At 44.0% G+C, this 21,845-nt stretch overlaps 1 protein-coding gene across 1 annotated transcript in view; it reads right to left on the bottom strand.

Moving 5' to 3' along the window:
- LOC126092195 (protein borderless) overlaps positions 1–21,845 on the bottom strand; it is a 478,622-nt gene that overhangs the window by 118,798 nt on the left and 337,979 nt on the right. The window contains exon 4 of the mRNA XM_049907679.1: positions 15,785–16,007. Coding sequence (XP_049763636.1) covers positions 15,785–16,007 — 223 coding nt within the window. The remainder of the gene's footprint in view (positions 1–15,784; positions 16,008–21,845) is intronic.

The following is a 21,845-nucleotide window of genomic DNA, read 5'->3' on the forward strand; positions in this document are numbered from 1 at the left end:
ACAAAAGTAAGATGAGAACCTGTAACACTTAGAAGTTCTATACCAGTGGTTACATGATGTTGAGAAAGGCAGATTATATCAGCTGGGTTTGAGGACTCTAATTCATCCATGCAGATAATTGCTTCATTAATTTTATTTCTCAGTCCTAGAATATTTTGATGCAATAAAGACAGCTGTCATTTCACATTGACTGAGTTAAAATTGGGTAGAGTAGAAATTTCTGCGGATTGTTGAAAATTCTTAACCAACAGCTGTTTATGCTGATGCAATAAGCTAGAATAATGTTTTTTTTTGTTTCTTTCTCAAACTGAAGGTTTCTCTCAATCCTAACCTCTCTTAAAACTTCGTTTCTTTCTGTCTTCCCTACCGCAAAAAAAGTTTTTTTTCTGAACCCTAGAACCACTAGTATTTTATTACTCATGACAGTGCCTCCCCCTTTAACTTTCCTGCTGTTTTCCCAGCCAGTTAACCCTTCACTTTCCTGCTGAGGTTAATGCCATGCCTAGTATAATCCCATCTACTGAGGGAATCAACAGGAACCACACCAATGTGTAACCCTGCCCCTGACATAAGCAGCTGTTCCAACTCCAAATTAACTCTCCTGACAGAAGAAATCAAATGAGGTCGGTCATTGCGCCCAAGAACAGATACAAACTCAACACTGGAATGCTTCGATGCTGATGCGATCTTTGCCAGGTGACACTCTATACTGTACCCAGGATATCTGTCAATATTATTACCTGACCAACCCACTATACCCACGGTGTCTTCTTAGTGAAATCTTTGCAAAGTGATCCTAAATCCTCTGTCACCTGGTCCATACCAGCACTGGTATTGTGATCCTAGTTCATCCTGCAAAAGTTGGCCAACACTTATTCCATGGGAACTACGTAACAAGAACACTTTCTTTCTCTTTACTGATTTCCCTACATTCTTACTTTTCAATTTCCTGCTGAAAGTTTGTTGTGCCCTGTCTACACCTGCAACTGCTTGAGGCTCACCAGTCTCTAACTGAAGCAACAGGTCAAATCTATTTTCCACATTCACCACGAAGCTGTCAGACAAATTTCTATGCTTGTTACTCCTGTTCTCTGATGCCGCTTCCCACCTCTCCGTACCCTTCTCCCTCCTTAACCTGTCAATATCTCCCCTGGCCTTGTCTAACTCAGCCTGAAGAGCGGAAATTTTCCCCTCCTATTTTAGTATCTTCCTATCTCTAATACATATCCTACAAAACCACTGATAAATCTCATTTATTCTCCTACTTCTGTCATATTGACAGAGTGTGCAAGAAAGTGAGAAGACGATTATGGTGCAGTATAACAAAAATCACGTAAGCAGTTGCCAACCTGAGATCAACAGAAGGTAACTGGAATGACTGCGACGTACGAGCGCAATTTCTTTTTTTTTAAATCAACCTTCGATTGGTCGCGAAACGAAAACAATAGTTAAAAACAAAGTTGTTTTATTTGCATAATTTAGCTACACCTTCCAGCTACTTATCTATATAGTCGTCACTCCATTTCAGACACTTGTAGCAATGCAGTACCGGTACCAACATTCCAATACCTTCATCATAAAAGGTGCCTTCTGCCAATTCCCTACATTAGTCTGCAGCTCGCTGTCTGTACCAAAACGCTTTCCTCATAGCCAGTGGCTCATGTGTCCGAAGAGATGAAAATCATAAGGGCCAATCAGTGCTGCAGGAGTGTCATTGTTGTACATGCAGTGTGCCGTCGAGCATTGTCATGAACAAAGAGACGCATGACAGCTATGTTACGTGGGCCACATGAAACGAGGTGGCACCCCTTAGCAAGCGCTTCTCACTTGGCAGGAAACCCTATTATTGTAAGCGTATTTATGTGATCACTGTGCGATCATAACTGAAACGTGCGGCATGATTGGATCGACAGCCTTACTTTAGACACAAGGAAACACATCTGCGCCAAGTCTCATCAGATTTTCACTGTATTTTTAATTTCGCGTCCGATCAGAGGCTGAGAAAAATAGCCCTCATATTTGTGACTCGTCTATGACAATATGCACACTTACATTGTTGAATGCACTGTGGCTTTTTGTTCATGCCAGGACTACTAAATCGCATAACATTCGCCGTTTTATCCGAAAATCACACCCAGCGATTTCTTCCTCTTTTGAAAACTGAAGGAGTTATTACATGGACGAAATTTCATTAATGGTGAGGAGCTGATTACAGAAAGAGAAAACTTTCTCTAGAGCCAAGCTGAAACCTTCTAAATTAAGCTACGTTATGGGCTGTAAGTTAAATCGCTAGGAAAAATGTATGAACTACTTGGCGAAACTAATAAACGGATAATCGTTGAATTTTTTCTACCCAGAAGCAGGAACGTTACTGCCCTTCGTACATCAGATGCAGCTAAAGGAAAAAGGCAAGGAAGGAACTGAGTCAAGTACTAAACCACTCCAGAGATCTGAGGAAAGAATTTGATACCATCAACTGTGACATAATTCTCTCTTTCCCTTTTATATGACAGGACCGTTCTCGAACACAAGCCTGCTCCACACGCCTCCACCATTTCTTTATGTTTCTGCCTGTCCATTTGCTGTTGATGTCCAACGTTGCTTTGCAATTCGTACCGTTGTCTAGTCACTTCCTTTTGGCTCGCCATCTTCCTCACGTTCCGTCTACTTCCCTACAGTATGAAATATCAGATAGTCCATCTATCGACAGCTAAGCTCAATCTTCTCTTCTTCGGTATTGTGAAGAAGTTAAGATGTCTGTCCAAGTAATGTAGTTTTTCATATTTTTTAACCATGCTTTCCCAGGTGTTTTCACTGATTGTATCATTAAACATTTTCTTTATATGTTTCTTTAGAGTGTTAATAATATTTTCTCATCTTTCTTTCTTAATGTTGTATCTGCACGTCTGTGTAATAGTAGCAGCGTTATAGTAGACTGATATAAAAGGACTGGATATCGTTGATGAGCATTCTTTTTGTTAAGATTTGGAAGTAATAGTTAAATATTCTATTAGCAGCTAATAAGTGTGCCTATTATAGTCTTATCCTTGTCAGGATAAATAAGTAAAACTCTCGCATGATAACAAACAAATATATATTAGACCTGTAAAGCTCTTGGTTTGACAGTCATCTGAGAACGTGACTTTGAGGTACTTATAGTACTCAGATTAAATTACTTATTGTAGAACCTATTTATTGAACATTCTATTTTCCTTGCTACTATGGTTCCCGAAACTTCGGAAGGATACCTGTGTTAGTCTACTTAGTTATCTTCTTTGCTTCGGCTTCGGTCATACTGCAAAACCCCCTTTCCACTTTTTCCACTTCTACATTGTTCCTAATTTTACTACTAAGAAAGTTGTTACTCTCCTTTCTACTGTATTTCAGAAACTTTGTCTCCGCTTTGTTTATAATTAAGACATCTATTATTACACTCTCCATCCCTTTCAAAAGGTTTTTAAGTTCTCTTTACACCCGGCCGTAAGCGCTAAATGAACATTCTCTCAAAATCAAATTGCTTCCTAACGAACGGCCGGGAAACATGAGTTGCTTACATACAATAACTCATCAATCATCAAAACCAAATTCTTAATGTTTGTCAGCTGAATTGGTATCCTTCTTGTAGAGCCATCATGTATTCCAGATATTCATGATGATAACCTTACTTCCCGTTGGAACATCTGTGCTCATAGACATAATTCTGTAGAAAAACATATCAGAAAAGAGAAGTAAAAGGCAAATAAAGCGACCACAATGTAAAGCCCACTAAAGAAAAGAACTTATCAAAATAAAATAGGTACCAAAAGCTGTCTGAACAAACTTATGTGCCTGGACTCGGTAAGTGGCGCAAATAAGATTGTAGAAGATATGCATATCACTCCGTATTTGGGTAACGTACTGCTTAATACTGATTCCAGATGATCATCTTCCAAATTACTGATTGGCTTCTCACTGTCAGGTAACTGAAGGTGAAGGACGGTGTATAAGTACTGGCATGTTACTTCAGTGGGAGCTTACTGTGCGAATGATGTACCCTCCGCTTTTCGATTCTGCTTCCAACCTGAGTGTCTACTCATGTTAGTAGTACGAGTTTTTGTTGCTACAGACCGAACGCCTTTGACTAGTACCAACGTAAAATCGCGCAAGACATTCGAAATTCTCAGAAAATAGGAGTAATATATAAGGAAATATGGTTAATATACAGTGCGTATAATCGCGGACATAATTCACGAAACCCATCGACTTTTTGTTATGAGGAACTGTTAAACTTTACTGTCTGTTATACAGCATGTCAGACAAGGAGACACAGTGGTGCCAACATACTGTCAATTCACAGGTACCGCACAGTGTGTAAATAATACAATACCAACTGGACTAAAGATAGAAAGAGACGAATTTTAACAAAAAACGGTGTAATAACATGATCCGTTTCCTTCTAACATTAAACGAAGAACGAAAATAGTCGTATACGAGTTTCACAGATGATAATAGTTACATTCTTCACGATACGCGTTTTTTTATATTACGTCGTGGGCTCGTAAATGTTTTTAGTAATTGATTTACAATTTTATTTTTCCCCAAAACTTTTTAAGCTCTTCACGACGGTCATCTGCTTTTTTTTTTTTTTACATCCCTGTCTTCCAAGTTTCAGTTAGTGGCGTCAGAAATGAAACTGAGATGTTGAACTTCGAACACATTAGTGAGACATTATTAGAATGAATCGGTGCTTAAATTCCAAAGAATTCTGTGAATTAGATGTCACAGAAAATTATTTATAGTGGCAAGTGCTTCAAGTTTCTGTCACTCTGATCACACTAGATCGCGGATATGGACATACTGGGGTTGTTAAGGATCCGATAATCACAACTTGAGAGAAGAACGAGACAAATTCTGTAAGAATATTTATTTGTGGGCATTAATATGATTATGTGAACTATGTTATGTCATAACGTAGTCCTCGCAGCTGCACTACGATCCATTTAAATTTTTTACTCATGTCTCTGGCTGTCAAACGTGTAAGCAAAGCGAAAACTGCAATCCATCTGGACTATCACTAACAGAGCTTCTACGCTGGTGAGACCTGCTAGAGGGATCCTGTCTTCCTCCCTCTGTTAGGAAGCGCCAGAGGCCACTGACACCAACTATTTTCGAACCGGCAGCGTGGCTGTTGCCACCCAACGTCTTTGTCAGGTCCTAGGAAAATTACAACTATTTGGTGTGCGGAAAGCTTATGGTTTTCTTGAAAGTAAATATTTTGTAATAACTGTCGCCTCCACTAATTGTAACACTTACTTATAGTACTAGATTACCTCAGATTGGCTTAGTATCTTCGTTGAAGAATCTGGTCTTACAGCAAACCGGAAGAGGTAGGGCAGTTTATCCACTAGACAAGAAGAACGAAATTATGCAAAATGTATATCGTAGATTGAGAGACGAATTAGGGATGAAAAGGTTTGCGCGGAGGTGATCACGATAGTGGCGATTGACGAACAGAAGGAAGTCCGTGTGCTGGTAACTGACGAACGGAAGGAAATCCATGTGCTCAAGTGTCTTGGGTTATAGGAACACCGTGGAAGCGACCTTAAACTTTTGGACAGAGTATTGACAGGCAACCAGACACGGACTTTCGAGTATGGTCCTGAATCATGGCTCATAGGGGTCAACGGGGGGGGGGGGGGGGGAGGGGTAAAACAGGTTTCGTCGTACAGTCTTTGTGGTGATGCCTTTCAGTAACACTCCACGTACTGGGCAAAGTGTTCACAGCGATGTACAGGTGAGGAAGAAATATACTTTTAAAATTATTATGCTTTTATGCATTAAGAAGCAATAACGTCTTTAAAAAAACTTTCCTGGAACTTTTGGGTCAGGTCTTGTGTACGTTAATTTTCGGAAACATGATGAGCGCGACAAAAAGAAGTGCCTCAACTTCTGCTTAAAAGCAACAATACACTGAGTTATGCACAAAGTACAGAGTAGCTTGCTCCAGAGGCGGAGAGCATCTACAGGAAAGAAATTTGTGAATGTTTGTATTTTATGGTTGGGGACAGCTGGAATACTAAAGTGAGGCCTTTTGTTTCTATTATGATGAGAGGTAATTATTGGCTGATGAGAGGTAGTGGAATGCATGAGCGCTGAGGGGCAAACGCAATATATGGTACTCATGTAACTTGTCTGACTACAACGCGTCAAACTGGGCGTATTAAGCACTGACACGAAAAATAGGTGGTTGTTGCCTATTTAAGGCATAGAAGCATCCATGGGCAACTCTGGCTGTCTGTTGTTCTTGTTCCTCGTGTCGTGCTGGATTACACCGCAGTAATGGAAACTCAGTAGTACGTTTCGCATCGTGTGGAAATATGTTCCGAAAATTTTTGAGGGTATAGAGGAAAGATGAAGTCTTCTTGCATGTGATAACAGCTAACTGTCTGATACGGATCGAGAGGTATGACATTCTGTAGTCTGTCAGTTCTAGGATTTTTATTTCACTTATTGCCTCTTTCAGCTCTGGTAATGTTTGTTAATGCAATGAAATGTATAGTTACACCGTGATTCAGGGTTCACGTTCAGCTCCACGTCGCTGTATAACCGACTTCTGCCAAGTCAACTTCAGTAATGAGCTTCGTAACCCCTTATTTACAATATGAACATGGTGTTCAACACGCAGATGGATATGACCGACACACTTAGAGAGATACGATTTCGTTGCAGCTGTGGGCGTGTGTGCGTTTGGCACAGCGTAATGCTCTTGGCTTAATAACTGCAGTGCGAGTATTATCCAACAGCAAATGTGTTCTTGCTCTTCTTATTAAGATAACGCGATTAACCCGAAGTCTTCTAGCTGCACGTGTTGAGTGTGCCATGTTTTCTCTGGTGTTCTATATGGCGAGGGGGAAGTTGTACGCAGATGGTTCACGCAGCTACATATTGTGCAGTGACGACCGTTCCATAGTTGCACAAATCAAGATTTGCCAGACACGTTCTAGTGTCCCGTGAGATGTAAATGTTTACGTACTGATTCTGTGTACGTGGTAGCCTGCAGCTTGAAAATATTTAATACTCTTTTAGTCGTGGCTCCCGCTTAACAACTTTCGAAGCGGACCATATCTGAGAACTAGCTTTTGTTTCTGCTTAAATAAAGCCAAATCTCGAAAGAAGGTAGTCTTGGATGCAATGTAGCCACACAGTTAGTCTTATCAGACGAGGTTAATCCCAGTTTCTTCACAAAAGTAATAGTGAAGTACACAGCAAACAGCACACGACAAAATTAGCAGTTATCATGCTACTCTTGTGGTGTCTACAGTAGGTTTTGACAGTTCATAAGGAAGAAATGAGTGATCTTCGTCGTCTTGAGGTTTTATTGTTCACTTTAAAATTTCATTCAAGGTATGTAAATGGTAGCTTTTATACTCAACGTTGGGAACCTTCATTATTGTGTGCTAATTTCCTGTGGGCTGATTCCGTGGGGACAAATAGAGACATCAGGGAACTTAGAATCTAAAGTGATTTTTCAGGTGGTTCAGCGATCAGAAACTAATAAACTGATAACCGGTTGCGATAACAACGAAAATAGAAATATGAGAAATGTAATAAGGCACGTCCCCACCAACTAGGCTTTACACAGAATCATGAAATTGTAGTGGTTTTTTAAACTCTGGACTAAGAAAACCTTAAACGAAGTGTTACAAAGCACGTACTACCAAAAAAATTGCATTCGTAATACACACTAATCTGCGTATTAGCATACTCTAATATAACTTTTCTTGGAAGAAAAGGAAATATGCAGTTGCCTGTAAGTTAAGCGGCCCGCTCTGCTGCCTTGAACGTCATGTGAACCGATGTTCTAGCATTCTGTGTCACTCTCATTGCGCTTGTGATTAAGGCTGTCAGAGGATAGGGTTTAGGGGAAGAGACCAAACTGCGAGGTCATCGGTCTCATTCTACACAGAGTACGCGAAAGAACTTGCCCCCCTTCTAACAGCCGTGTACCGCAAGTCTCTAGAGGAACAGAAGGTTCCAAATGATTGGAAAGAGCAAAGGTAGTCCCAGTCTTCAAGAAGGGTCGTCGAGCAGATGCGCAAAACTATAGACCTATATCTCTGACGTCGATCTGTTGTAGAATTTTAGAACATGTCTTTTGCTCGAGTATCATGTCGTTTTTGGAAACTCAGAATCTACTATGTAGGAATCAACATGGATTCCGGAAACAGCGATCGTGTGAAACCAAACTCGCTTTATTTGTTCATGAGACCCAGAAAATATTAGATACAGGCTCCCAGGTAGATGCTATTTTTCTTGACTTCCGGAAGGCGTTCGATACAGTTCCGCACTGTCGCCTGATAAACAAAGTAAGAGCCTACGGAATATCAGACCAGTTGTGTGGCTGGATTGAAGAGTTTTTAGCAAACAGAACACAGCATGTTGTTATCAACGGAGAGACGTCTACAGACATTAAAGTAACCTCTGGCGTGCCACAGGGGAGTGTTATGGGACCATTGCTTTTCACAATATATATAAATGACCTAGTAGATAGTGTCGGAAGTTCCATGCGGCTTTTCGCGGATGATGCTGTAGTATACAGAGAAGTTGCAGCATTAGAAAATCGTAGCGAAATGCAGGAAGATCTGCAGCGGATAGGCACTTGGTGCAGGGAGTGGCAACTGACCCTTAACATAGACAAATGTAATGTATTGCGAATACATAGAAAGAAGGATCCTTTATTGTATGATTATATGATAGCGGAACAAACACTGGTAGCAGTTACTTCTGTAAAATATCTGGGAGTATGCGTGCGGAACGATTTGAAGTGGAATGATCATATAAAATTAATTGTTGGTAAGGCGGGTACCAGGTTGAGATTCATTGGGAGAGTCCTTAGAAAATGTAGTCCATCAACAAAGGAGGTGGCTTACAAAACACTCGTTCGACCTATGCTTGAGTATTGCTCATCAGTGTGGGATCCGTACCAGATCGGGTTGACGGAGGAGATAGAGAAGATCCAAAGAAGAGCGGCGCGTTTCGTCACAGGGTTATTTGGCAACCGTGATAGCGTTACGGAGATGTTTAACAAACTCAAGTGGCAGACTCTGCAAGAGAGGCGCTCTGCATCGCGGTGTAGCTTGCTCGCCAGGTTTCGAGAGGGTGCGTTTCTGGATGAGGTATCGAATATATTGCTTCCCCCTACTTATACGTCCCGAGGAGATCACGAATGTAAAATTAGAGAGATTAGAGCGCGCACAGAGGCTTTCAGACAGTCGTTCTTCCCGCGAACCATACGCGACTGGAACAGGAAAGGGAGATAATGACAGTGGCACGTAAAGTGCCCTCCGCCACACACCGTTGGGTGGCTTGCGGAGTATAAATGTAGATGTAGATGAATAGGGAAGGACGGGGAAGGAAGTCGGCCGTGCCGTTTCAAAGGAACCACCCCGGCATTTGCCTGCAGCGATTTATGGAAATCACGGAAAACCTAAATAAGGATGGCCGGACGCGGGATTGAACCGTCGTCCTCCCGAATGCGAGTCCAGTGTGCTAACCACTGCGCCACCTCGCTCGGTTGTCAGAGGATAGGTTAACACTTTAGTGCACAATGTTCCTCTCACGTAACACTGATTTCTAGTAGCTATGGGATAGGCACTAAGGACCCTAATCATTGTAACTGGCACCGTTTCTCACAGTCATTCACTGGCTAGGCACAATTGGCCGCACCAAACTTTTTGGCATGATACTTCGTCGACCAATTGTACAGATAAAGCGTGTTGCATCATAAATGAGAACAGCCAGACAGTTCCTTTCCTTCTTTCTTCGTTGTTGTCCTTTCCTTTCATGAGTGAGGAAAGACTTCACGCAAGCTTTGTCAGATCACATTTGTAGAACACTACCGTGCCACCCGCCTCCGCATGGGTGGCACTAAGTATCTACAGCTGGACGTCTTGTCTAGCGTAGCAAGTAACTTAGTTTACAGATCACTGCGTGCAGTTATGAATGAAATTAAAAAAAAAACCATTAGGTGAGTCAATACTACCACTTCTACGAGGGTTGACTGAAAAGTAATGCCTCCACTTTCGTAACTCTTCAACAGTTGGCAGCATTGGTATGTAGCAGGTACTGGCTTGTTCCGTAGCCTCTTTTCTACAGCTCCCCCCCCCCCCCCCATCACCCCGGCACACACACACACACACACACACACACACACACACACACACACACACTTCCTTATAATACTAAACTGGTCATCCCTTGAGGTCTCAGAATGTGTAATATCATATCGGCCGATCCTTCCTTTTAGTCAAACTGTGTAACAAGTTTCTAACTGTCTAATCTTCAGTATCTCTCTGTGGCATTATATTTCAAAAGCTTCTCTTCTTTTCTTGTCTAAACTATTTATCGTCCATGTTTCACTTCCGTACAGGACTCAATCCAATTAAATACCACCAGAAAGGACTACATTAAGACTCAAATCTACAGAGGAAAAAAAAAATTGGAACACCAAGAAGTTCAAATGGTTCAAATGGCTGTAAGAACTATGGGACTTAACATTTGAGGTCATCAGCCCCCTAGACTTAGAATTACTTAAGCCTAACTAACCTAAGGACATCACACACATCTATGCCTGAGGCAGGATTCGAACCTGCGACTGTAGCAGCAGCGCGGTTCCGGACTGAAGCGCCTACAACTGCTCGGCCACAGCACCAAGAAGTGGTTGTGCAACATAAACAGAAGTTGGTAAGCGCGTTTACACATCTGAGGGATGATATTTATTCAAATGTCTTGCCAGTGGCATGAGAGTGGAGACAGTAGTGCCACTTTCAGTATTCAGATCAGGTTTGCGTTGAATACACACTGTAGAGGTCGTGTTAGCTGCCTTTGAGATTGCACATGGTGAACTGAAGTTAGCTGAAAATGCTTTTAAGGCGACAGAGACGCTAGTGTCAATACCTCACTGAGTTTGAACGAGGTGGTGTAATTTGGCTACGAGGAGCTGAATGTTGCTTCTGCGATATTTAAGAAAGACTTGGCAGAATTGTAGCCACTGTATACAACTACTGGCAGCGGTGGTCACGAGAATGTACAGTAGCAGGAAGACCGAGCTCCAGTCGGCCACGTAGCACTACCAAGAGGAAAGACTACTGTGTTCGGCTTATGGCTCTGGCACGTCTGCATCTGCAGCAGCAATCTCAGCAGCAGCTGGCGCAACTGTGACTCAACAAACTGTTAACAAATAGGTTACTTCAAGGGCAGCTTCTAGCCAGACGCCCTGTTGCGTGCATTGCACTGACCCCAAATCACCGCCATTTGCGATTTTAGTGGTGTCAAGGGAGAGCTCATGGGAGGGCACGATGGAGATCTTTTGTGTTTTCTCTGCAAGCTGGTTCTGTCTCGGTGGGAGCGGATGGCCGAGTGCTGGTTAGGAAGAGGCCAGTCGAGGTCCAGCAATCACCCTGTCTGCGTGCTGGACACACTAGACCTACACCCGGAGTTATGGTCTGGGGTGCGCCTTCATACGACACTAGGAGCCCTCTCTTGGTTATTTCAAGCACCCTCATGATTCGACCTGTTGTGCTTAAATTTACGAGCAGCATTTCAGGGAGTGTTGTCCAACAGCATAACGTTCGCCCACATACCGCCATTGTAACCCAACATCCTCTACAGAGTCCACATGTTGCCTTGGCCTCGACCACCAGATCTGTCTCCAATCGAACACATATGGGAGATCATCGGACAACTCCAGCATCATTCGCAGACAGAATTAACAATCCCTGTACTGACTGACCAAGTGCAACAGACGGGGGACTCTAGCCTAGAAACTGACGTTCGTAACCTGAACAACATAATACATGTACGATTTCATTTTTGCATTCAACATTCTTGCTGTTACACCAGTTATTACAGTACCAGCATTGAATATTTGCAATGGTTTATCTCGCGCTTACATTAGCCTGTCATAATGTTAATCACTGAAATATGCTATCTAGACAAATGTCTTCCCGAAATTTTATTACACTCCTGGAAATGGAAAAAAGAACACATTGACACCGGTGTGTCAGACCCACCATACTGGCTCCGGACACTGCGAGAGGGCTGTACAAGCAATGATCACACGCACGGCACAGCGGACACACCAGGAACCGCGGTGTTGGCCGTCGAATGGCGCTAGCTGCGCAGCATTTGTGCACCGCCGCCGTCAGTGTCAGCCAGTTTGCCGTGGCATACGAAGCTCCATCGCAGTCTTTAACACTGGTAGCATGCCGCGACAGCGTGGACGTGAACCGTATGTGCAGTTGACGGACTTTGAGCGAGGGCGTATAGTGGGCATGCGGGAGGCCGGGTGGACGTACCGCCGAATTGCTCAACACGTGGGGCGTGAGGTCTCCACAGTACATCGATGTTGTCGCCAGTGGTCGGCGGAAGGTGCACGTGCCCGTCGACCTGGGACCGGACCGCAGCGACGCACGGATGCACGCCAAGACCGTAGGATCCTACGCAGTGCCGTAGGGGACCGCACCGCCACTTCCCAGCAAATTAGGGACACTGTTGCTCCTGGGGTATCGGCGAGGACCATTCGCAACCGTCTCCATGAAGCTGGGCTACGGTCCCGCACACCGTTAGGCCGTCTTCCGTTCACGCCCCAACATCGTGCAGCCCGCCTCCAGTGGTGTCGCGACAGGCGTGAATGGAGGGACGAATGGAGACGTGTCGTCTTCAGCGATGAGAGTCGCTTCTGCCTTGGTGCCAATGATGGTCGTATGCGTGTTTGGCGCCGTGCAGGTGAGCGCCACAATCAGGACTGCATACGACCGAGGCACACAGGGCCAACACCCGGCATCATGGTGTGGGGAGCCATCTCCTACACTGGCCGTACACCACTGGTGATCGTCGAGGGGACACTGAATAGTGCACGGTACATCCAAACCGTCATCGAACCCATCGTTCTACCATTCCTAGACCGGCAAGGGAACTTGCTGTTCCAACAGGACAATGCACGTCCGCATGTATCCCGTGCCACCCAACGTGCTCTAGAAGCTGTAAGTCAACTACCCTGGCCAGCAAGATCTCCGGATCTGTCCCCCATTGAGCATGTTTGGGACTGGATGAAGCGTCGTCTCACGCGGTCTGCACGTCCAGCACGAACGCTGGTCCAACTGAGGCGCCAGGTGGAAATGGCATGGCAAGCCGTTCCACAGGACTACATCCAGCATCTCTACGATCGTCTCCATGGGAGAATAGCAGCCTGCATTGCTGCGAAAGGTGGATATACACTGTACTAGTGCCGACATTGTGCATGCTCTGTTGCCTGTGTCTATGTGCCTGTGGTTCTGTCAGTGTGATCATGTGATGTATCTGACCCCAGGAATGTGTCAATAAAGTTTCCCCTTCCTGGGACAATGAATTCACGGTGTTCTTTTTTCAATTTCCAGGAGTGTACTCTACGCTTTGTTTGTGCTGAGAATTTTTTCCGTCAGTGTATATTCTCTGTTAACAAATTTCTTTTGTTCAGAAGCTCTTTTCCTGTGATTGTCAGTTTACTTTTTAAACCCTCTCTACTCCTGCCATCATCAGTTACTTTGCTGCTCAAACAGCAAAACCGTCTACAAAGTTTTCACATTTCAGCCAGTTTGAATGAAGTATTTATAAAGTATACACACACTTTCCCCGTATATCAATCAATCTGTTAGTGAAAACCCCATCAAAATACCTACCATCCACCATGACACTAGCCCATACATAGACAGAAACCGTGGAAGGCTCATTAATTTAAATGTATGTACAGATACAAATGTATGTATAAAGTATTTTAAGCACTAGACTGGCGTAATCGCTAATGAACAGATGCACTTTTCTAAAAGAAATTAATGAATATAGACATCTCATTACACACAGGAAACCGCATTTACTTGGCAAACAACGCACTGAATTATTTTTTCCAGGAACTTTAAAGCAGTGCCGAATAATCGGTTAACTGGCGAGGAATTCTGCGTTTCCTGCGGCATTCTTTCTCTGATCATCTGCTGTGTTATCATAGGAGGCGACGAGTATAAGGGTATTATATTACCAAATACAGCGGACGGAAATTGACATCATGTGTTTTAATATACTTTATGTACCATACAGAGAAGTAGGTGCATCGAAATTAATTTAGATCCACGGATTCTTCTTCCAAAAGTACTTCCTCTGACAATTGGAAATGAAGTACTTTTAGGTATGATAAATGGAGATTGAATATGTGGCAGGATTTTTGAAAGAGCTGAGGGCAGCAAACGATGTTCTTGTGTAAAATTTATTAGGCACCAGTCGGAATCCAACGCATCTTTCAACCATAAAATGCTTTCCCGAGACAGGAGATACCTGATTAAATGTATACTGTCTTTATTAAAGTTTCAGGGGAATGCAGTGGAATCAAAGTTGCGTAGATCAGGAGTATTAGGCTCCATGTTGGAGTTCATTTAATTTTTGCTGCTTATAAAATGTCTAGTGTCGTAGGATTATCAATTTGCAAATTTTGCGATGATTTCAAGAAATGAAGAATTGAAAGTAAAATCTTATAGGTTGGCAAGGCGCGTCATGTTCCTCATATTTTTTACACGACCAACATTTTGACATTTCTGTTTGGATCTCTTTCATAATCTTCTGTTGTTCTCGTGGCAGGAACAAAAGGGATACCACGGAAACAATGAACTAGTCATAACAACAACGTATAACTGCTTAAAATTTGAGAGTTTTGTAAAACACCGGAGGAAATAGCATTAAATTGCACCTTCTCACAAACTGTTTCTGTATTTAACCAAATTTGGAATAAAAGTTCTCATACAGAATCAGAGTGTATGTAAATGTAACCATTCACGCTGATTTTTAAGTAAAGCTACTAGTCAAAGGCGAAAATGTTGTCGTTTGAAAAATATTACTCGACTCTGAAACCGGCACAACATTTCATTTGGTTTTGAGAAATAGTAATAATGTGCCAAGTGTGTTGCATATGGATATTTCGATCACTGTACCCAACCAAATTAGACTAACAGATGAAAACGTCACCAGCTTTTAGTGAGACAAGAAACAGGATGGTATCCGCAAATGAAACAAGAAGAAAATTAATGAAACATTAAATCCGTAATAAACGAAATAAGTCCCACGAAACTGACAGCATCTGTAATCGAGAATATATTATAGCAGCAAGACCCGTCGTGGCGACAGTATCAACAGAAGTCACTATATCGCAGAACGAGCGAAAAGTCTAGAGCTGGACTGAATCCTCTACTACGGAAATTTGGAAATTTGTAGTAAGGTCTTATGGGACCAAACTGCTGAGGCCATCGGTCCCTAAGCTTATACACTACTTAGTATAACTTAAACCAACTTATTCTAAGGACGATACACACACCCATGCCCGAGGGAGGACTCGAACCTCCGACGGTGAGAGCCGCGCGGACCATGCAAGACGCCCCAGACCGCGCGGCTATCACCCGCGGCCCTCTATTGCTATCTTCTATTTATTTACTATTTACTGTGGTTACATATAAGCTGCACCTAACAAGATTTTACAATCCATGTTTCACAGTTATTTATATTATTAAAGTCTACAGTACGTTAAAGTGCTAAGACACCTTTTAGTAATAATACTAACGAAAGTAGCTAGATCGCGGCTTGATCGGAAGATTGAGCAGAACACGAGATTTTTCTAACTTCAATAAAACCTACTCCAGCAGTTCGAGTAGTACTTAAACACAGCACTACTCCGGCGCAGCAGTGTGCGGACACAAATAGCGCTTAGGTAACACTGACGGAGGCGTACCTTCTACGGCGAGGTGGAACCAGGTGCCGTTGGGCCTGGTCGCCGGCGTGCGGTTGGGGAAGAAGACGACGCACTCGTACCAGCCGGAGTCCGTCTCCCTGATGGAGGTGAGGTTGACCGAGCCGCGGCCGTACGGCGCGTCTGGAGACACCAGGGACACGCGACCCAGGTAGCCGGGGTCCGCGGTGAGCACGCCGTCGTACCAGGAGAACACTGCGCGTCCCTGAAACCACACCAGCACTCGTGAGGCAGTGAGAGCTCAGCATCTGGGCGTGCGACATACGGGTCTATAAACTTGAGGTGTTTCACGTCCATTTGAAGAGGCGGCGAGTCAATATTTTGAGGGGTGGTAGTATCGATGATTCTGAACAAAAAACTTCAAATGAACATGTGACCTTTTCTTAACTGTATCCAACATGCAGCTGTTTGAAAATCACAGGCGTCAGTCGCAGGTCCTTCTTTACCAGCACTCACATCCGAAAATAAACGAACGACATCAGGCTACGTAGTGTCGCCTTTACAGACCATTTCAATCCGCACTTCAGTTGTATGTGGTGAGGTGACCTACTCTGCAAGTGTACACGTTGTTTGCTTCACGTTTTAGTACTACAATGGCTGCACCAGTGTACTACAGTGTTGTTACATGTACAGTCAAAACAGTATAGGTCAGCATACTGAAAACGCCACAGTTCTTCACACATGAGGAGTACAGTAACATAATCTTTGTCTATAGGTTTTGCAATGGGGATGCTAGAGCCGCTGTTCAGGAATATGGATGACTATTTTCTAATCGTAGAGTTCCAGATAGCAAAGTGGGTTAGAGTGGTATGCTTCCCAGAGTAGAGCCCGTGCAGGATTACTTGGACAGTGGGAAGAAACACACTCTCGTTCTTCGCGCTGGGCAAGTACACTTGTCCGTCCCGAAGGGACGGCCGCCTCAGTTACCTATCACCTACATGGTTGTGAGCGCTTCTTCCGTTACGAACGAAACGTTTTCTGATCTCCTCAGCTACAGCGCGAGAATGGAGTGTGCGCACGCCAGTGACACTGTAACATTTCTCAAACGATTTTAAAGAAACTATTCGGTGAAAAAAAATTACCCTCACACACCTCATAGCCTCATTCGTCAGCTTCATGATGAACTGCCTGTTATTTTGTTACAGATCATAGTTCTTGAGATATTCCTGTATTTAGTAAAGTACTGTGCTAAATTCGAATACTTTGCAATGAAAATTCAGTGTGCGTCTGATGCGTCTTAGCTCACATGTTGTTGCGTAAAAAATGGAGCTAATGTATTGAATTTATCTTCAAACTTGAGAAGAGATCTATATCGATAGCCAGTCTCGAGAAAATGGATTGTTTGCAGTGCACTTAGTTCCGATTGTCCAGGCGAAGGAGAGTAGAAGTGAAATATTCTCGTCATCATTCAGATCTCATAAACGGTTTGTGATTCCGAAACGAATTTTTGGCAAATGACAGCACAGAAAGCGGAGAGTATTTTTCGACATAGCTAACGTGTGTAATTTTATCTACTGCGATGAACGAATGACTATAAATTTTTTCTATGGATTACTGTAGTTCTTTCAAGAGCTACCGACAGTTTGTGAAATGAGAACTAGTATGGACTTTGTAACACCACAAATGAAGGTATCGCACTATTATTTTTATACTGAGCATGAGCTTTTCATAAGTTGCTGACGTTCACTTGTCCTCAATTATTTTATTAATAGTAGATTATTTCAGGATTATATCGCAATAGCAGCTGCATTAGCATGTTAGTGACGTGAAATTGTATAAACACCGCTGTGTTTTGCTGAAAGACGATAATTTTAACATGGCAGCAAGAGAAAGAAAAAAAAATGTACAAGACAGGCTAAAATAAATCGCTCTCTGATCTAGTTTCTGCCTAATCCAGAAACCATTGTGTTTTTAATAATAAACGATTCACTTGTCGAATTATTTGTCGTTCTGGTATAATCTGTTAATACGTTCTTTTGCATATTCGCTTACAAGTTCTGCGCTGTAGGGGTTTGTGTGAAGGCTTATGCCGTGGAACAACACATCCCCTACCACGCTGTCCCGTCCCCCCGTCCCCCCCTTACCATCGACCTCATCGTAACTGTTGTGCCCTTCCACACCCCGCCTTCTGAGCAGCTAACGGCCAGGTAATATGGCAAGCATCTTACATGTTGAATCTGAATGTCCCACTCAACAAGATCGTAGTGAAGTTGAAAATTGCTAGGTCGCAGCCCAGGTACAAGCTCTAGAAGAACAGTAGCACAGATTGATATTCCACATATGGTGTCACCGCCAGACACCACACTTGCTAGGTGGTTGCCTTTAAATCGGCCGCGGTCCGTTAGTATACGTCGGACCCGCGTGTCGCCACTATCAGTGATTGTAGACCGAGCGCCGACACACAGCAGGTCTAGAGAGACTTCCTAGCACTCGCCCCAGTTGTACAACCGACTTTGCTAGCGATGGTTCACTGACAAATTACGCTCTCATTTGCCGAGACGATAGTTAGCATAGCCTTCAGCTACGTCATTTGCTACGACCTAGCAAGGCGCCATTACCAGTTGCTATTGATGCTGTAAAACATGTACCGTCAAGAGCGACGTTCACCACTTACGGATTAAAGTTAAGTATTCCAACAGCTACGTCCTTTTTTGCGACAGTCTAATTTCCTTGTCCTGTTCCAGACCTCACGTCAGCCTGCGTGAGCTAAAACGCGTGCCTTTCGGCTTCCTCTCAGACCGGTGTTGGCTCTCCTGCCAACCCACAACATTTGGCGACGAGGCCACACTGCGTTCGTAACTATACTGCCCTGATTTACTTGTGTAATGGCTTCTCCATCATCTCCAGATGTATTGTCCGAATTTTATCGCTTACAGCAGACGCAGGCCTTACTGGATGCCCTTGGACAGCTCGTCCAGGGTCAACGTGCAATGCAAAACGATGCGGCGGCCGCCGCTCCAGAGCTAACCAACACGCTGTTGCACCAACTTTTCTTCCTTTTGATGCTGCACTGGAAATCTGGACGGAGTGGTCACGCCAATTTGGATTCCATCTCGCCACCTACAGAATTCAAGGTAACGAGCGGCAGCCTTTTTTATTATCTTCCGTCGGGGTGACCACGTACCGTGTGATAGTCAAATTATTTCCCCGACGCGACATAGAAACTCTGTCCTACGACGAAATTTTGTCTGCATTAGAAGCATATTTCAAAGAATCAGTCAATGTAGTGGCCAAACGGTATACCTTCTTTCATACAAAACGTACGGCAGCTCAGACTAATCGGGAGTGGGTTGCAATCTTGCAAGGCCTTACTAGGGATTGTGCTTTTGAGTGTCAATGTGGACTCCCTTATTCAGATACTATGGTGCGTGATGCAATTGCGTAGAACGTTTCTGATGTTCGTATACGGGAACAGATTTTGAAACTAGTCAATCCCTCCCTCCAACAAGTGATGGACATATAGGATCGACAGGACACACTTGACTTTGCTCAGGAATCATTTGAAACTTCGCCACCCATGTGTCAGGTTAACCGGCCCGCCGGGCGAGCTGCACGGAACAGTAAACAGTCCTCGCGCCCAGCCGCGCCAAAGTCGCCTGGCTCTCAACCACGTGTACCGCACCAGCAAGCAAATTCAGTGCTAAAATCATGCCCGCGGTTTGCTACTAGACATTCGCGTGAGAATTGTCCGTCACGCCAAGCTATTTGCTTTTTCTGTAATAAAAAAGAACATGTTCAAAGTGTTTGCCATAAAAAGCTGATCGGAAGCTCAAAACCATTCCAGGCCCTTTGCTTCGCGCCGGAATCGGAATCGAACCAAGGATACTCAGGCCCGTGACCCTTTGCCCATGGAAATTCATATAGTTCATGCCACTCCACCCAGTGCCACTCTCGCTAACAGTGACTGTGTTTGTCCCACAAAGTCGACATCGCCGGAACTCCCGTCAAGTCACAAGTGATTTTGTACCAGTGTCAGTTCACATTGCACAAGACAGTCGCTCTTGTCATCAGCAGGACAATAAACTTTTTGTGGACTTGGACATTAACGACAAAGTGATACCATTCCAGCTCGATACCGGGGCTGCAGTTTCATTGATCAATCAAGACACTTACAAACTGCTGGGCACACCTCCGTTTCGTGCTGCAAATGTTACGTTAAGTACCTATTTAGGTAAAGTGATCCCTGTGTTAGGACAGTGCAAGGGACAAACAAAACTTGTGTCATTTTACGTACTTCGTTCTTCTGCTGCAATGAACTTGTTTGGTTTCGATTTATTTCAGTTGTTTAACTTGTCTATAGTAAATCAGGTCCTATCAGTGAACCAGACTGTGCCTACAGCCAGTGTTTCTCGTGTATGTAAAGAATATGCAGACATTTTTACACTGGGCCTCGGTTGCGCTGAAGACTGTAAAGCCCATTTGGAACTGAAAGTCAATGCGCAACCGAAATTTTTCAGAGCGCGCAATGTTCCCCACGCATTGCGTGATGAGGTCGCAAAAACATTACACGATTTGGAATCACAAGGTGTAATTGAACGTGTGCAGGCTTCTCTCTGGGCTTCACCCTTAGTAATTTTGTCAAAACCTTCCGGAAAATTGAGACTTTGTGTGGAGTTCAAGGCAAAAGTGAATCCACAACTAGTGACAGCAACATTTCCTTTCCCCCGCCCGGAAGATCTTTTTGACAAACTGTGCCTGGATAAATATTTTTCTAAGTTGGACCTAGCAGATGCGTACTTGCAAATGCCGGTGGACGAAGAATCCCAACGCGTTTTGGTGGTTAACACGCATCTTGGTTTGTATCGATTCAAACGACTGCCATTCGGGTGTGCATCCGCCCCTGCATTGTTTCAGCAATATCTACAAACTGTTTGTGCGTCGATCCCTCCTGCAGCAAACTATCTGGACGATGTTGTGACCTCCGGAAAGACGGAAGAAGAACATTTAGTCAATCTCAGAACATTATTTCAGGTCTTGCGACAAAATGGTCTTCGCTTGCGGAAGGACAAATGTGTGTTTTTTGCTCGTGTCTTACCCTATCTGGGACATGGACTCAATGCCCAAGGCATAAATCCCAGTCCAGAGCACCTCCGTGCCATACAAGACTTGCCTTCGCCACAGAATTTGAAGCAGCTACAGAGTGTGCTGGGCAAAATTCACTATTACCATCGCTATGTTCCCCACGCCTCTTCCATTTCAGCTCCGCTTCATCGCTTACGCCGTAGAGGTGTCCCGTTCGTCTGCACGACGGAATGCGAACGCGCCTTTCGCCAGTTGAAATCGGCGTTGCTTTCCAATACTTGCCTTACGCCATTCGATCCCTGGAAGCTCCTTTTGTTGATGGTAGATGCATCGGATTTCGGGATCGGTGCTGTGCTTGCGCACAAAGATGGTTCGCACGATCGCCCTATTGCCTCTGCGTCCAAATTGCTCTCGTCTGCGCAAAGAAATTATTCACAGATCGAGAAAGAAGCATTGGCTCTCGTATTTGGTGTTACTAAGTTTCATGATTTCTTGTATGGTCGTCACTTTACCATCATCACAGACCACAAACCTTTGACATTGCTTTTCCATCCGACCAAGCCTGTACCTCCACGTACAGCGCAGAAATTCATTCGCTGGTCTATTTTCCTCTCGCAGTACCGCTACGATATCTTGTATCGGTCCACTGCTAAGCATGGAAACGCCGATGCGTTGTCCCGTTTGCCTGTTGCTGAGGATAGAGCATTCGATTCTTCCGAACTTGCTTGCATGTTCATTGATGCGGAAACCGATGCCGTGGTCGAATCGTTTCCGATTGATTTTCGTCGCGTAGCTGCAGCCACAGCTGCTGACCCTGTCCTTGCTACCGTTTTGCGTTTTTTTGCTACTCAATGGCCCTTGTCAAAGTCACGGATCGGGGATCCGTTGGTTCGCCAATTTTTTGCTCACAAGGAGAGACTTTTTGTACGATGTGGTGTTTTGCTGTTGCGTTCTGATAATTATCAGTCCAGGGTCGTGGTCCCACGTTCGTTACAGTCCTCTGTCTTACGGCTTCTCCACC

Source organism: Schistocerca cancellata, chromosome 7 (genome assembly GCF_023864275.1).
Source record: "Schistocerca cancellata isolate TAMUIC-IGC-003103 chromosome 7, iqSchCanc2.1, whole genome shotgun sequence".
In the NCBI taxonomy this organism is placed as follows: Eukaryota; Metazoa; Arthropoda; class Insecta; order Orthoptera; family Acrididae; genus Schistocerca; species Schistocerca cancellata.